At 25.7% G+C, this 19,058-nt stretch overlaps 4 protein-coding genes across 4 annotated transcripts; 3 read left to right on the top strand and 1 right to left on the bottom strand.

Moving 5' to 3' along the window:
- Positions 1–2,648: 2,648 nt before the first annotated feature.
- On the bottom strand, positions 2,649–3,410 carry OCT59_023643 (uncharacterized protein; the record flags this gene model as incomplete). Its single annotated transcript, XM_025330460.2, has 1 exon — positions 2,649–3,410. One exon carries the CDS (start codon positions 3,408–3,410, stop codon positions 2,649–2,651), a length of 762 nt encoding a protein of 253 aa, XP_025176061.1.
- Positions 3,411–11,257: 7,847 nt separating this feature from the next.
- Positions 11,258–12,928, top strand: OCT59_023642 (uncharacterized protein; the record flags this gene model as incomplete). The annotated part of the gene is made up of 2 exons (XM_025318467.2): positions 11,258–11,520; positions 11,602–12,928. The coding sequence occupies 2 exons, from the start codon at positions 11,258–11,260 to the stop codon at positions 12,926–12,928; spliced, it is 1,590 nt and encodes a 529-aa protein (XP_025176060.1).
- A 1,263-nt stretch (positions 12,929–14,191) lies between these two features.
- OCT59_023641 (uncharacterized protein) lies at positions 14,192–16,920 on the top strand (the record flags this gene model as incomplete). Its single annotated transcript, XM_066134861.1, has 7 exons — positions 14,192–14,261; positions 14,385–14,590; positions 14,698–15,180; positions 15,285–15,698; positions 15,860–15,974; positions 16,152–16,315; positions 16,378–16,920. The coding sequence occupies 7 exons, from the start codon at positions 14,192–14,194 to the stop codon at positions 16,918–16,920; spliced, it is 1,995 nt and encodes a 664-aa protein (XP_065990945.1).
- A 40-nt stretch (positions 16,921–16,960) lies between these two features.
- Positions 16,961–17,394, top strand: OCT59_023640 (uncharacterized protein; the record flags this gene model as incomplete). The annotated part of the gene is made up of 2 exons (XM_066134860.1): positions 16,961–17,241; positions 17,376–17,394. 2 exons carry the CDS (start codon positions 16,961–16,963, stop codon positions 17,392–17,394), a joined length of 300 nt encoding a protein of 99 aa, XP_065990944.1.
- Between the last annotated feature and the right edge of the window lie 1,664 nt (positions 17,395–19,058).

Genomic DNA, 19,058 nt, shown 5'->3' with positions numbered 1-19,058 from the left:
TAAGAGAATCTCTATTTATAGGACCCTATACTAACAAATTTTTCAGAAAAATGATCACGTGTCCGAGTTTCTTCAGAGTGAAAACTTAGAAAAATGATCATTTATCGGAGTTTTTTCCAGAATTTTTTTTTATAGGGGGAGAATCTCTATCTACAGGAGAATCATCATATAAAGATTGAAGAATCAACTTGTGATTCATCTAATTCCATTGTTCCTTTTAACTCATTTGTATAAAACATATTCTGGAATATAGATAATGTTTTACAAAATGAGATCATAGGAAACTTGTGGAAATAATAATATATTGTTGTGAATAATTAATTTGTAATTCACTTGATGATTGGGTTACTACTCCTATGATTTCCTTTAATTTTACAAACTACCTGTTTCACAGTTGGACGATTATTTGGATACAAGATCACGATGTACAATCTTATCATGAATACGTAATAACAGATTCATCCTCCAACCTAAAATTATGAAAAATTATTAAAATTTTCATTAAATATATATTTCGTTACTGATAAATACTTTTTCTCATTTCTGGATTTTTACCAATAATAATAATAATAATAATAATTCCAAGGGAATCTAATAATGTTATTATTTAAATTTTTAAATTAAGAAAAAAAAATTTGAATATAAGAATAAAAAAAAATTCATAAAATTTATATATTTAAAAAAAATAGTACCTCTCAAAACGATTTCTATAGCATTTTAATGTTAAATATTTTTCAGAATTTTTCAAAATTTGCACGAAATATTCTTTCGAATCCTCCGAAACCAACTACTAAAATATTTATATTCGTAATAAAAGATTTTTTATTATTTTTATAATGGGATATATTTATATTTATTCCACGGTTCCTAATATTTTCAATTTCTCACGGATTATGTTTTTTTTAAAAAAGATAGGTAAAAAGCCTATCAATATTGGAAGAAGTCCATCAATATTAGAATAATAAGTCTATTATTAATAGTTTAAAAAAAGTATATTAAAAAGTTTTATCGTCGGAATCGTGATATAAATAAGTTATTTTACTGAATAACTGTGGATTTTCATGGTTGCGCAATGTCCTGTGAAATAATTATTACTTTGTCGTACAAGTCTTATGAAGTTACTTCTTATATCCTGATTTTATAATCGACATCGCGAATTTCCTCATAAATTATCCTTTACCCGGAAGATCGTACCCCTTCCCCAACAATTTGTTACTTATTATTGATGATATAATAATGATAATTTTAACAAATTTAGTGATAATTTCATTATTTTCATTTTAATAACTTTAATGATTCTATTCGATATTGACCATGAATTACTATTTAAGGGATATCAACCATATCAACTGTATCAACGAAGATATTATATTATTTAATGAAAAATCATTTTACCGTAATAATTCGTGTATGAATAGTGAACATGATTACCATTGTCTATTCATATGTATAATGAACATGATTGCCTTGATCTATTTATATGTATAATGAACGTGAAGTTTTGTATATTTAATTATATAATGAACATGATTTTCTTTGTCTATTTATATGTATAGTCTATTTATATGTATAGTCTATTTATATGTATAATGAACATGATAAGTTTTGTATATTACGTATAATGAACATGATTGCCTTTATCTATTTAAAATTTTAATAAAGTGATTGAACTAATATGTCATTATGACACGCGCGAAAGAACACTAATATTTTTTAAAACAACAAGTACCTTATATTATTAGTATGAAATTTGCAGAAAATGGAAAATAAGATAAAAAGGATGAACAATAAAATTTATTACTTATAATTAGTCATATAATTAACTGAAAAAAAAATCTGTACTATAATAAAAAGTAAAATATACGTTAACAGGAAAACAACTTTATCAAAAATATGACCAGAATTTATCATAATTTCGGCCAGAGTTAATAAGTAGCAATATAAATGTCATGTGATTTGTAATTTTATTTGTAATTCTGGCCAAAATTTATAATTCTGGCCTAAATTAGATGCAATTTTTTCCGAGAACTAGGGGTTATCAGAATCCTTGATTTTATAAAAGACATAAGACCACACCAATTCAATTCTCATTTTTCTCGAAAAATGAATGACCTGACAGATATCATCTTCTGGGGTGTATGTCTTCAGGATAATATCGTGTCGAAAAAAAAAATGACATTTAAATAAAATATTCATTCGGAAATATCGTTGTCGTGAAAAGGTAAATCGGAAAAAATTCGATGATATTTTTTATTAATTTTTATTAAACAAGCAATATGTACTATATAAAAGGAAAAAATCTTTAATTATTAGACTAGAATATATATATATATATTTTTTTTGTTTTTTTTAGACAACAACAAGCAATAAATGGTAAACATAATATCGTATTAAAAAAAATAAAGCCTCATAAAAAAGAATTACAACCCGAAAAGTAATTAAAAGTAAGTTCATAAAAAATTGTTTAAACTTAACGCTCGAAGTTAATCATATCAAATATATCAAATGATAGCATATATGAATCATAAATTATAATAATTAAATCTTAGAAATCTTAAAATATCTTAAAAATCTTAAAATCTTAATCATAAATAATATATTTATAAATTTTATTTTTTTTTTGATTTTTTTAGCTTAATCTAATCTATCTAATTTCCAAGCATATAATCAATTACTTGCTCCGTCATTGAAATATAATCTTGACACGGATCAATACTGATGATATCAGGGAAGACCATGTTATTAAATTGAGAATAATATTCAGCATTTATAGCAAAATTCTGAATCTGAAAATATGAATTATCCATGTAAAATGTATCCTCAATTGGAAGAACAATAGTATCTTGGATATTATTGATTTGCTCTGTACTATAAGTTATACAATCATCTGCCTCATAAACCATGACGTCGTCCATGACTTCCATGATATTCGATACTGTTTGATTTAAAGCTTGTTCGTTTTTAATACAATTCCTGCTATCGCTCACATGCTTATCCATCACAATTTGCACGTTACTTTTATTGTAAATGGATTTCGCTTCTTTAACGAATTCTTCATAATAATCCTTTACTTCTTTAGTTTCCAAATCCCATGAGTTTTTAGCAATTTTAGAAAGTTCGGCCATAGGAGGTAATTTACGATTTTTAATACGATATTCCTTAATCAATGCCATTCTATAAACGATAAAAGCGTTCGGGATTGATTTTCGTTTATTATTCGTTTTAGCATTTTTGATAAGATCATCAATCTTTATAATTGGAGGGAAGGATGGCCTAATGTAACTGAGAATATTGCTAATATTATTTTCGTTAATATCAATTTCAGTATTAATTTTTGAATTATCAATATTGATATCAGGATTAATAAAATTACGGTTGTAATCTTTTTTCTTTGAAATTGTTTTAGGCATATTTAAATGATTTTAAATAAAAGGCTTTATTTTTTTAAAAGGAGGAAGGAATTGTTGTGATGTGATTTCTTTGATTTCATCGAAAAAATTTGGTATTTTTATAACAAAAATCTTATACGCGAAAGATTTTCTTTTGATTTGCATTCGATTTGATAGAAATGTCCGATTAAGGATAAAGTAAGTTACACTTGTTCCGATCAATTTTGTTGATTCCTTAATGCGTTCAAAAAAAAGAAAAAATCTTCATTACGCCCTCAAATAACCTATTAATTTATTTCTCATATTAGAATAAGAGTTCTTCGAATCAAATTTTGATATACGGACCGACTTAATATAACTTTTAGCGAAAATACTTAATGATGCATTATTAAACAAAGAAATATATATAATAACTTTTGTAGTCTAGAAGGATATATATGTTACTTTCCCGAGAGTTAACCCTTTAATATTGTTAAATACAAATTGTCGGGTCATAATAGGAACCCTTATTGATCTAAATTAGAAATCCAAACCGTTGATCACGCTACATCTCCCGAAATAGTGTGGCTTAAAAGGTCATGCATTGTTAAATTAAAATCGGCGTTCAAAACATCAAAGGGATATCTAATAATGAACGAAAATCATTTTCGGTCTATATTAACTGCAAGTCACTTGATCCTTAATTTCCCTATTCATTATTAAATATTTAAAATTATAAATTATAAAAATAAAATACAAAGTAAATTTTTATTTTATTTTATTTTTATTTGAATCGACCGGTGATTTAAAAAAGTTTTTCTATTTATCATAATCAGACTAAGGACATAAAATTTAAAGAAATCGTATGATTCGTAGGATTTTATATAGATCCAATTTCAGGACATTTTAGTTTCCAATTTCTTTTATTGTAAATCATTTCTTTTAATGAGGCCTTTAAGGGTTATAAATTCTATTATAATACCTCGTCAAACGGACATAAAAAGAATGCAACCCGAATTTTCGATATATTGAGAGTATACGAATGTTGATCTAGATTGTAGATTTCACTATCCTCAATACAGAAATCCGTAGTAATGATTAGCACTAATGTGTCATTAATCACGTTTGATTACCCTGTGTAAATTTACCCCTGCATTTATAGAAATAATATTATCTATTGCAACTTATATAAAATCTGAAATAATGACAAATTTCTTATTAGTCATACAAGGTAAAGTATTTTATATTATTAGCAACAAAAAAGTTCTAGAAAAAAAAATATATCACGTGGATGTTTCATGTTTGGAAGACGGGGGGATAAGGCTTTTTTGGTATACGCAAAAAACTTTTCAGCCATCCCTGTAAAAATTTTATTCGCAAATTCGTAAATTCTGTAAAAGCTTCGTGAATATGATACGAATTTGCATGTAATAAAAATAAATTTTTTATAAGGTATAATCGATCCTGAAAGTTAAATATAACGTTCTTAGATAAGAAAGTAACACATATTAACTTCAGTGTAGCATTAATTAGAGTTTTTTACGATCTTGTTTCACTTATATGTATGTTAAGTTGTAGGTTATTTTTTTTTTTTTTAAAGTTTGCAACGGTCGTGCAGTAATAATATTTTTAAGTTATGAATTAAGCTTCTTCTGGCGGTTAAGGATGATGATAATGGTATAATGGTATTCGCGGTTGTAATGTGCATCGAATATTCTTAGGTCAATATTTGCAGCGTAATTTCAAATTATTATTTATTATTAACGTTTTTTGATGAATAAGAATTATTTATTTCGTGAGGCGTTAGGAAATGATGAAATGATAGTCCGAATGGCTACTAGAAACTAATTGATAGTTATTTAATTATTTGTAATGTTATTATGTTTATTATATTATATAACGCCTTTTAAAATAAATTAGAAAAATTCGGGTGATGAATCATAGTATCAGTATCAACGTTAATATTAGTCACACGTACATGTATAATTTTATAATTAACGATAGAGAAATATCTATATTAATATTCGACTAATATTTTTATTATATTAAAACCGAATATTTATTATAAATGCAGTTATATATTTTTATTGCCGTTTCGGAGATATTTATTGGTGATCTTCATTTATCGGACATACGCCGAACTTAACAATAAAGAATTAAGAATTTTTTTCTTTATAAAAAAAAAAATGCAATATTTTATCAATATAATTGTGTTTAGTAACATTTTATAAAAAATTTTCAAATTTCTTTGTTTCTAAATTTTCTGATTTGACAAAATTAGTTTTGAAAGTAAAAAAATTATAAATGTTTATTATAGGTATAAGAAATTTTTCTCGGTATGTATCCGGTGTAAAATGATCAACATTTCTTGAAGTGGTCTGTTAACGTTAAATTTTAAAATAAAATTCCGGGAAGCCGAGTTAATGATTATATTATATATTAAATTATAAAAATGGAAAATGGAATGAATTTAAATATCGGATATTCTTAAATGGGACCGGGAAATAGATAATCGAAGGTCTCCGGTCACCCATATGATCATGATGAAATATGGTTAAACGGAATTATGAAATAGCCAGCTCCGAAATACCATTGTATCCGAATTCTTAATTTACTATATAATATATACTATATATTTTACATAAATATATCGTATTATACTTTGTTTCTTGGCAATTTTGATCTGCGTATTTGCGGCAAAATATCGGAAATGCCAAAAGCCACATAAGAGTATTCCGAAGTAACATGCGCAGTAGGTAGGTCTTCATGTGACCTATGGCGGTGCAGATCCTTCGTCCTTCCCTTGCCCCCTAGTTTTACATAAAGATACCGTGAATAAATATAAATATATATATATATATAGATAGATATAAATATATACAGTATATATATAGATAACAAGAAAAGTCAAAATTTTTACAATAGCTAGCTCTACCAAAGGATTTGTTAAGAACAATAAGCAAACTCGCCATATGGCTTAAATTGCTAAAAATAAGCAATCTAATTATGGCCTTATTATTTTTTTTTACGAAAATCATTTGATCACTTCCAAACTATTTTCTTATTTTGTAATACAAATAGTGTTTCATAATTTTAATAACATTAAGAGGAATAGGCATATATAACTATAACGAAATATAAAGGACATTATTAATTGTTTCAGCTGGTTCATCTGTATAACGATGTTTTCCATGCATTAAAATAAACTAATATAATGTATTCTACACGCATTTAATACATTTCTAATGTCCTTTCACCGATGAAAATTCGCTAGTTATGCTCATTTATTTTAAAAAATTCATATTAAATATTGCAATCATAGCATACGACTTTTCAAAAATTCTGCCAAAAATTAAGCAAACAAAAATATGACGTTAAACAAACCTAACCTTTAGCTATGACTAAAATAGCACGTGACTAAGAAAATAATATCGTTACCTATACCAAAAATCAGTTCAATTTTTACTTTCCTGCCGCAGTAGTAACGTCTGACGTCAAAAAAATCTAAATGATCAATTTGATTTTCTAAAAACAAATTAAACATCACGAATACGAACATTTTCATATCGGAAAAGCTTATCGGATAAATTCGGAAAAATATTATATCTTTTTAATTTTTAGCACTAGACATTTTTACGTATGTTATTGATCACTTTTATAATTAGTGACGTGATCACTTTATTATAAAATATCATAAGATGCACGTCAGTTGCTTACGTCAGACATATCCGTTATTGGTCACGTTATTTCTGATATTTTGACTTGATCAGGCCACCAAGAATAACAAATTATAATACAATATTAATTTCGTTAACAATCGCAACTTGAACTTCAACGTGAACGTCAATATAATGTTATTCGCTTATATGGTATACCGATAAAGGTGTGGATGGATGTTAAAAATTTGTTCGTAAACAGGATATGACCTCGAAATAATTGTAATAAAGTTAAAAGCAAGCCGAAAAATTTTACTATATTCGTACGCATTTTTTTCAGAGATAGAATTATTATAACTTCGGTCAGTGTCCTAAAAGGAAGTAGCTTTCCGCTCGCATTATCTAAAATGAAAGATTTACATTTTTTTTTTCTGATTGTACGCAAAACTCGTTCTAACAGTATAAAATAAAATAATTTGTATTCTTTTAAAATTAGAAAGTCAAAATGATCAATCAAAGAAATATTTATTAGTAATGGAGTATGTGCTAATGGAAATTCCCTTCAAGACTATCCGATAACATTTTAAATTGGTAGAAAATATATTTTATATCATTATATGAAATATTATTTCATTTAATAAATAGAATTATTAATAAATTAAATCTTTACGACTCGATTTTGAATTTCTAATATAAAAAAAGTAAATTATTATCAAAAAGAGATCATTTATTATCTGATTAGAGATTTAGAGCTGTATCATCGAATTCGGAACTACATTTTATGTTTGGAAATACTTGAACTATTTTTTAATCAAAGCATATTATTTTTTGGACATAATATTTATTTTCGTATTCGGATCGGATATCCGGATAAATATCCGGTTAAAAAATATCCGGATTTGACCCGGAATCCGGACAATGAAAAATAAAAAAAATTTTTTTTTTTTAAATATTGAAATTAGTTTTCTTTTTAAATTTTTATTCAATAAAGGATTGAAATCAATTCCAAAAATGAAAATTGACTTTTTAAAATCAATCAATCGTGATTATTATTCATTTCTTAAGTTTCAATTCTAAAATTCGGTTTATTATTTTGACTTATTGATATTAAGCCATTTTGTGCACTAAACAATCTTGATGATTACGGACAAAAAAAAGTTTACATTTTTTCGAAAAATCATACATACAACATAATTTGGGCAAAATTCATAGTGCCGGCCGAAATTAGAATTCCTAAATTTAAGATCTACAATGAAACGTCACATTTAATTTATGCATTTTTCCAATCTATAAAAAAAATATTATTAATTCGGATTTCGGTTTCTATCCGGATCGAAAGTCCAGTGTTGGAAATTCAGATTATTATTATATACGCGGAGGTCACGGAGCGCACATTATTCATAAAAGTATTGTGTGCAACCTATGAAGTCATATGAGCTCTTACATATAAAATAAGTGTCATTATGAAATATCTACATTCAATCACATGCGCGGAAATTTAAAACAATGTACGCTGCGCCAACTGCGCGGATCCAATTTCCATCACTAGCCTGTTCAATTCTAGATCTGACCGGATTGGTCGCAAATTGTACCCTTAAATAATTTGATTACTGATGCGGTCAGCGGTCAGCGGTCAGCCAAGCCGATCTACAAAAATTGTTTTCCCCTGATCGATTTTATAATAAACATAATAAACAACACATCAACCTGTTTTTTTGCCCTATAAGCTATTATGGATATATAACCCGATCAATCAAAAATTGTGCTCAATTGTAACTGTGATCTGATTGGTTATACATTTTTTCGGTCAATTAGATACGATCTAGAAATGAACAGAGCTACTGATTATTCGAAACAATGTTAATTTGGATAATTCCAGGCAGCATTATATAATTCCGGCCCTGAAGAGGTCGTAGTAACATAAACGATGACCAATGAACTATATAAATATTACTTAGTAATATTTGAAAAATTACATGATTTTTAAAAGACACTTTTATTCACGTCTTTCAACTAATATAACCTGGATTTTTTAAAAGTTCTTAACGGACCGGGAAAGGATAGAACTGCGTAATTCATTAAACCCTATTCATTTCAGCTGCTATGTATATAGATGGAAATGATATATATGTATATATATATATCTAAAAGGTTATAAAGGTTAAAAGAAGAAGGATATTTAAGTAAAGTATTTATGTTTTATGGAGATAGAAGTTTGAACTAATGTTAACAGTACGTGGAAAGGCATCCAGTTTCCCTATAAAAAATTTTTCAGAAAAATGATCACGTTTCTGAGTTTCTTCGAATAAAACTAGAAAAATGATCATTTATCGTAGTTTTTTCCAGAATTTTTTTATAGAGTTTGGTATCTCAAAGGGATTGAGAAAGATATAGATCAAGCAATCTAAATGTCACACAAATTTCTGAATATTGAGATAAATACTGTATTCTTAAGAAAAATCAAAAAATTATTTGTAGTTAATATCCATTTAAAGAATGATTAGAGGCATCTATCGTTTATTTTGTAAATAAAATAGTGATCACAAATATTTTATCATTTAATTTATGCCTCTCTCAAAATCCTATTTAACAATATTATGTTATCCTTCAGCCCAATAGGATCATGCAGATTTTCATAGACCGATATTTTTTATTAGCCATAGCAATAACACATGATTGATATAATAAAGTGGAGTAAAAAAATGGCGTAAATGAATATTTTGTAGGAAAAGTTTAAATAAAGCTTATAAAGTGGATTAAAAATGAAATTTATAGAAAGCTTATTTATGATGTTATTAATTAATGCATGATCAAAAACGTCAGAACGATAACACACTTATTGGATGTGGGGCTATATCGGTCCTGTGACCGATATAGCTACTCCCCCATCCAATAATATGTATATATAATACTTAATGTATGGATTGAAATAATAGCTTGTAGATAATAAAGTACTGACCGAATGAAGTGTTAGAAGAATTTTTTTAGTTTTATAGGTTTTTAGCTTAATTATTTAGATATCGAAATAGTTAAAAATTAACAATTTATATTCGTGTAGTTCCATAGTAGATATTGAAATTATCATTTTTTATTTTTATTAGAATCATAATTCACCATTAAGTCTGTACATAATTTTTGAATTTTAATAAATTATCAGATTGAAAACTTATTCGGTGATTAAGTTTATCGCAATCATGACATTTATATAACCTCTAATGACACCAGCGTATAAACCTCAACGTCATCAACTAAATCAATAAAATTGTGAAGTCGTAGAATTTCCTTGATTTTTTTGTGGAAATTAAATAACAATCGAATTTGAATCATGAAAAGCTACAATACTTTTCGTTGTATTTCTATGCGTAAGTACTGTCAGGCCAAATAATTTCATTATTTTGACCTTTTCCTGTTCATTAATCATAGATGGATATTATGATTTCCCATAATTTTATGATTTAACTTTGCTTTTATCAGTAAATGAAGTTTAAAGAAATTTATAGATCATGAAAATGAATGAGGAATATGGCTGCGGTGATGAAACTGAATATTGTTTTGTTTATAATTTACGTACATCATTTCCTTAAACTATAAACAAGATCAAATTTTAAAAGATGTTTAAGGATTCTTTTTTAGCGTTCTAAAAATTACCTATTCATAATTCTAGTCAAGAAAAAAAACGAAAAATTTTTGAAAAACGTGAAAAAATTGCATAATTCTGTTATTAATCATTCAAAGCTTAATTTCGTGCCTGATAACTTGAAAAAGCGTCAATTACAAAATCCCGTTAAAATATCGTGATTGATAAACTAGTAGTATTAAAATTGTATTATTTATAAGTATAGTGTATAAATAAATTAACACTAGTTCAACTTTCTATTCTTTGATTTTTAATTATGTCATTATATGTAAAAATCCTAAAAAAAATAGTTAATATAAACTTTTTTTGTACTACATAATAATTGTAATTGCAACTGTTTTTCACGCCACTTGTATATTAATTATCTTGAAATGTAATGATCATTAGATTAATAATACTTTTTTTTTTTACAAAAAAAAAATGTGAAATTGAATGACATAATAATAATTATAATTTGCGTAAATAAATACTATTTTAATTTTTTTCTTTTTTTCTTTTTTTCTTTTCACACGTCCGTCAGTGGAAAAAAAAATAAAATAAAAAGGAAAATAAATTTTATAAATTCCCACTTTCTTACACTTTTAACATTATAAACAATGATTCCATTACCTTCAGATAAAAAATTCATCCAAGATATAAGCCAAATACGTAAAAATAATATTGATTATGATGTTGTTTTTATCGTAGGCCGGAAACCTTCTAAAAGAATGATTGGTCATTCTTTTGTTTTGAAAGTTAGATCTGTTTACTTTCATAATAAATTACATTCTATGGATGAAAATGAAGAATTTGATAAATATGATCGTTATCAATTTAAATTTCCCGAATATACTTTTGATATATTTGATAGAATCTTAAGGTAGCTATTAATAATTTTCTCTCATTATTTATTTAACATTTAGAATAAATTAAATAATTATTATTTCATTTTCCATCCTAGTTTTATCTATAGTAACGAAATTAATGTTTTAACCATGAGTTCATTATCTTTATTGAACTTGATGAAAGCTGCTAAACGTTTCAAACTAACTGACATGGTCGAATATCTTCAATCGTACCTTATCGAAGATCGATCAAGTTGGATCTATGAAAATATTTTTACTGAAGCATTTGATAACGAAGAATCTCAACAACTACAATCATTAGTTATCGATTTGATCTGTAAAAATACGAAATGGTTTCTTAATTTGGATCATTTCAATAAATTTTCTGAAGAGCAATTGATCAAGTTTTTACAAATAGATGATCTATCAATTGAAGAATTTCATGTTTGGAATGCTGTACTCGACTGGGCATTTGTAAAAAATGCTGATCTTAACGAAAAAAAAGTAACTCTATGGTCGGTTCAAGAAATTGAATGTTTTAAAAAGACTTTAAAACCATTCATCCCATTTATTCGATTCTTTCAGATATCAAGTAGTAAATATTTTGATTATGTTTATGAATTTAGTAAAGTTTTACCAGAAGAGCTTGTTAATAAGTTACTTGAATATTATTTAAAAGGAAATTCACCAACAAATTACCTTTTATTACCATTAAGAAAAGTTCGAACGATTGATTCGGACTTTATTACATCAGAACAGGCTGAAATAATTTCATGTTGGATTGAAAATGATACACAAGAGAAATTAATAAACCTTGAATGGGAATTTAAATTTAATCTTTTATATAGTACAAAAAGAAATGGTAATTCAGTCGAGATGTTTCATGAATATTGTGACAACAAAGGCGCTACCGTTATATTAGTTAAAACTAATCTTCCAGGTGAAATTATTGGTGGCTATAACCCTATTTCTTGGGGAAATAATGAAAGTAGTAGTGACTTTAAATCAAAGAATTCATTCAAAGATTTGCTCAATGATGGAGATGAAAATTCATTAACGGATGTTGATGAAGAATTGATAGTAGGGTCATCATCTTCTGCTTCTTCACAAAAAATGGCTTTGAATGGTAGAAATGATAGTAGTAAACAAGCTGATTCCTTTTTATTTTCGTTCAACATGAATAATGAGAATAATATTGGAAAAATTAGTTCATTTAACGTTTTGAATTCTGTTCATAACTGTCACGAATGTGGTCCGTGTTTTGGTACGACCGACTTGTGGATTACGCCTGATGCAGCACATTTAAAATATCATACCGTTTTTCATCAGCCTTTGAAAAATTCTGGATATCATAGGCAGGGTTCTTACGAGATTAAACTAAGAAATAAACCGGGTGCCTTTCAATTTAAAGATTATGAGGTATTTCAGGTGATTCATGTTTAAATGATAAAGAACCAGTAGAGAAAATTCATTTTCTTGGGAGAAATTCAATATTGCTAATTCGGCTTCTTTTTGTTTTGCATAATTTTTTTATTTTGTATTATGAATTTTTTAATTTTATATTAAGATAGAAATTAACTCAAATAATAAAATTATAATTCTCTTATGCTTTAAAGCTATATTATTGTATAAAACTCCATAAAAAAAAATTGATATAATTATAACAATGTAAAATGTAACATTCAAACTATAAATTATTCTATAAGATAATTATTTGAGTGCATCACATGCTTAATTAATTAAATAAGGGGAGTAACGTAGATAATACATAATTTTAGCTAACTTACGTTACGTCGTTATACGTCGTTACTGTAATGCCGTAGTATACCTAGTAAATTTATTAATTGTGGGACGCAGTATTATATTTAATCTTAGTATATAAAATTTTAGTTTAAAATTGTATTTTTAATTAATGTCCAGGATGACGTTAAACTAACATTCATGTGAGTTAAGGATAATTATTGGACGTTAAACTATTAGTCATGTGAAAGAATGATAATTGGTCCGCAATGACGTTAAACTATTGGTTATTAATTTTGAGGATAATTTAATATTCGAAATGACGAAATGACGTTAAATAGTAGATCATTAAATCAGGTGAATTAAGACGTCAGGTGATTAATTTGTAGATCAAGACGTTAATGATGAAATAATATGGTTTCACAATTAAGGAGTTAATGATGATCATGGATGGAAATAATTAAGGATTAAAAATTCATGGATCTCAAAAGTCCAAAAGATAATCTAATGGAAACTTTCGAAGTCGAAATCCATGAAATTAAATTATGAATTTCGTGAAACATAAAATAAACATAAATAGTGGTAATAATGTAACCTTTAAAAAGAAGAAGTTACAATTCTAGAGTCAAAATTCGAAGTTATAAATTTTTAATATTATTTATTTATTTATTATTTAACATTATTAAACCAAGCATATCGTTGCATGTATTTATATTATTAATAAAGAGTTATTTTGTTAATATCTAAGGTGGCAACGTGATTTATCACGGGCTTAGATGTTACATTACGCACTTAGCCAATCTACGTTACTACTTACCACATATATATTCATATGGCGTAGATTTCAAACATTTGATTGACCAATCAGAACTTGGGTGAAATTAGTAAATTGGTATAATCACATGAAATTTGCGTAATTGTTATAATTTTTTTTTTTAAATTTTTTTTTGAAAAAAATTTAAAATCATGTCATCTCAAGACGATGTTTTATGTAAACACTGTGATAATTTTTATACATTGAGACATTGGAAATGGTGTAAACCATGCCAAATAAATAATATAAGACATAATTTTAAAAACTGTACCAGTGGAAACGAAAAAATTGATGAATTAATTCAAGAAATGCGATTAAAATTTAATCAATTTGATAATATAATAGTTGAATGGATACCATATAATCAGTTTAAAGATATCAAAGAAATAGGTAGAGATGATTCTATTGCAATATTTTTAGCAATATGGATGGATGTTCCATTAAAATATGATGCATGTTATAAAAGGGAATGGAAAAGAGTACCTAATAAAAAAGTTGCTTTAAAGTGTTTATATAATTCAAATCATGTTACCAATGAATTTTTAAATGAGGTATGAAAAATTTAAAGTTTTTTTTTTTAAAAAAAGTAACTTTTTATTATAATTACTTTATTTTCATGTACATGTATATATGATATGTATATATGTTTTATTAATAGGCTAGGTCATATACTATAAATATACACAATGACGATATTCTTAAAATATATGGAATATCCCAAAATCCAGAAACAAAAGATTATATTATGATACTTAAAGATAGTTATTGTAATTATTGTGGTAAAATATATACAAACTCAAAGTATAAAGTTTGTCTATGTTGCTTAATAAATAATTTTACAAATCAGAGCAGTGAAAATGAAAAAATCGATGATTTCATTCAAGAAATGCAATTAATAAAAATTAACAAAGGTATAAGTATGTCAAATATATTTTTTGAATGGGTACCTTATAATCAGCTTAATGATATCAAAGAAATATGCAAAGTTGATTCTACTACAATACATTCAGCAATATGGATGGATGGTCCATTAGAATATGATGCATATTATAAAAAGGAATGGAAAAGAGTACCTAATAAGAAAGTTGATTTAAAGTATTTATATAATTCACAAAATACTATCAATGAATTCTTAAATGAGGTATGAAATTAAATAATTTCTATTGTAATTTAATTTTTAAAATATATATACTGTATATATATATTTTTTAATATAATAATTCACATATAAATATATTTTAACAGGCTAAATTACATACTATTAACGATGATAAAAAAAATATTCCAACAATATATGGAATAACCCAAAATCTAGATACAAAAGATTATATTATGATACTTCAAGAAAGCTATTGTAAATACTGTAGTAAAGTATATACACATATAGATTTTAGATGGTGTGAACCATGTCAAGTAAATAATTTAAAACAAAATTTTGCAAGCTTGACCAGTGGTAATGAAAAAATTGATGAATTTATTCAAGAAATACAATTGAATAATAAATATTTGTATAAAAGAATACGGTATAATAATAATAATAATTTATTTGAATGGATACCATATAATCAGTTTATTAATATTAAAGAAATAAACAAAAGTAATTCTGGTATACTATATTCAGCAATGTGGATAGATGGGCCATTAAAGTATGATAAAGATGTAATGAAATGGAAAAATATGCCCAATAAAGAAGTTACTTTAAAGTGTTTATATAATTCACAAAATATTATCAATAAATATTTAAATGAGATCAGTATAAAAATTTTAATTCTATGTAATTCAATTTACAATAACATTTTATATATTTTTTGTTTTAATAGGTTAAATCGTATCCTAATAAAATATATGGAATATCCGAAAATCCAGATACAAAAAATTATATTATAGTATTATTTCAAGATCATTATTGTAAAAACTGTAATGAGATATATACAGGTAATGAAAGATGGTGCAAGTTATGTCAAGTAAATAATATAAAAGAAAATTTTATAAATTGGACTAGTGGAAATGAGAGAATTGATAATTTAATTCAAGAAATGCAATTAAAAATTAATAAATGTGGAGATATGATAATTGAGTGGTTACCATATAATCAATTTAATCATATTAAAGAAATAGGAAAAGGTGGTTTTGCTACAGTATATTCAGCAATATGGAAGGATGGTCCATTAAAATATATGTACGGTAAAATGAAGTATGAAAAGATGGTTAATAAAGAAGTTGCTTTAAAATGTGTGCATAATTCACAAAATATTACTAGTGAATTTTTAAATGAGGTAAGAAATTTTCCTTAAATTAATTAATCTTTTACAATAAAAAAACTTTTTATATTTAATAGATTAAAAAATACTCTCTTAATGAAGATGATTATATTCTCAAAATATATGGGATATCTCAAAATCCTAATACAAAGGATTATATTATAGTTCTTAAATATGCAAAGGGTGGAAGTTTTAATAATTATATTAATAATGATATTATAAATTGGTTTTGGTCTGAAAAATTAAAAGCATTAAAACATATTATTAAAGGTCTTAAAAAATTTCATAAAAATAAAATAGTTCACCATAATTTTCATACTGGAAATATATTATTATCATTTATTGATTATTATAGTATTGAATCTGAAAATTATATTGGTAATATATATGTTTCAGATATGGGATCATGTGAAGAAATTAGTAATATAGATGAAACAAAAATTTATGGTGTTATGCCTTTTGTAGCACCTGAAGTACTGAAAGGAAAACCTTATACTCAAGCAGCGGATATATATAGTTTTGGTATGATTATGTATTTTATAGCAACTACAAAACAACCTTTTGCCAATTGCGCTCACGATAGTATTTTAGCATCAATGATATGTAATGGAATTACCTGAAATAAATGAACTAGAAGCGCCAAAGTGTTATATTGACCTAATGAAAAGGTGTTGGAGTCCGAATCCAGATAATAGACCAAGTGCTGATGAAATAAAAGAATTGATCAAATTATTTGAGTCAGATCATAATGAAGAGATTAAGATACAATTTGAAAAAGCAGAAGAATATAGAAAAACAAATCTTATATCAATTAAAGATAACCGATCAACTACTCATCCACAAGCTTTTTATACTTCTCGACTACTTAATCCATTTACAAAAGAAGTTTCAAAATATGATGATGATTACAATACGTCAGTAGAAGTTATAGATTTTACAAAGTAAGTTACACTTATTTAACTTTATTTTTTTAATTAAAGAATTTATTAAAGTTTTATATTATTTTATTTAAACATAATGAATCAATCGTAAGAAAAATATTAAATTATATTATTATTACTTTATATACTACTAGGAAAACGGAAACCGTTTAGTCCTTCGCGTTGCATAACTCGCAAATGTTACATGACCTACGTGTCATGGGGCCAAATAGATAGTGTTACATAAATCGTGATATATATTCAAAAAAAGGAAATAAAATTGTCGATTGTGACAGGGACAAAAACGGGGGTCAGTACAGTAAATAGTCTTTCGCTAACGCTTCGGACAATTAACTTCTATTTATATATTTTTTTTTAACACTGATTGTAAAATTTCTTTTATAATAAATAAAATCAGTTTGTGTATTAACAAATTTATAATTACAAAAAATTATATATATATGTATTTATTATGTGAAAATATGTGAGAATAATAATCAACATAACAGATGGCCTTAGGGCCTGCGTTAACAATAATTTTCTGAATAGATAATTATATATACTTACTCGGGCATTAAATTTGTTTTTGCTTATTTTTTTTTTTGCTAGATTGCATCTTTAAGTAAATCAAAACTGCAGTAAACTTGATTTAACGTTAATTAAACAAATCAATATGGTTTCTTTACTTCATGGATTGATAAATATTGTTTAAATAATTTAATAGCACCGGCTTATTGTATACCCTAACAAGTTACTTTTATAATTGGAAGTTCGGAATTATCTTTTAACATTCGAAATTAATATCACCGATGCATCAAACCTATAAATGAGATATTAAAAAGAAAAAAAGTTGATGTACGGTTTATGCCGAATTACTAATAACTATTAGTCATTCCAATCTTTCAAAGGACTTTTTCTTAATATGTTAAATAATGCCGGCGACTATAATGTTATTATTCAAATTAAAATATAAAGGAATTTCGAACACATTCAGTTATTTTACATGCTCGTTCTTATTTCAAAGGTGCTCTTTAAGACGATTGGATTACAAAGAAAAATAATATAATTTTGTTAATAAACCAAATGTTGTCCCAATTATTTTTGAATTGATTTAAAGTGAATAATTAAAATAATTTAATATAAGCATTATTTATTTGAATTATTTTAATAATAAAAAAAATATGTCAGTTATTTAAGTATATTTCTGCTGGTGAATTGATTTTATTGAGTAATTGGATGAAGATATTCTTGGATTATTGTTTGCCGCTGATGAACTACTACTTGAATAATCATTTAGTCACGTTCAAGATTATTTAATTGAAAAACAAAATAGCAGGATTGATTTTACTGTATTTAATCTTCCTTCCTGGTTGCAAGAAATCAGTACAAGATTATTGTATTGATTCTATCTATAAAGATCCGCTACATTTATATTTTCAAAAGATTTTCTTTCTATAAGTAAGGTTGACCTTATCGTGAAATTCATTGACATTACATCAAGTTCTGATTGTAATTACGAAAAATAAATCATGAAAACTGAAGCTTTAAGAACTAAATTTCATCCATCAAAATATGGATATAATAAGAATATAAAATATAATATAAAATATGAAAACCATTAATACAAACTAAAATAAATATTTTTTAACCTTTTATTTTGCAGCAGCTGAAATTGGTTAATTTTGATAAAGTTTTCGGGGATACAGGACGTTTAGTTAATAACTTAAATCCGGGATCATTTTATTTCGCCATATAATAAATAATTATAAGTTCATTTTTTGATTCTATTGATACTTTTGCCTATTGATATTGATATTGACACTAATTCGATAGCTAAT

The sequence above is a fragment of the Rhizophagus irregularis genome, chromosome 4 (assembly GCF_026210795.1).
Source record: "Rhizophagus irregularis chromosome 4, complete sequence".
Taxonomy (NCBI): Eukaryota; Fungi; Glomeromycota; class Glomeromycetes; order Glomerales; family Glomeraceae; genus Rhizophagus; species Rhizophagus irregularis.
The sequence above is the reverse complement of the archived record's forward strand: the minus strand, read 5'-3'. Positions and strand labels throughout refer to the sequence as shown.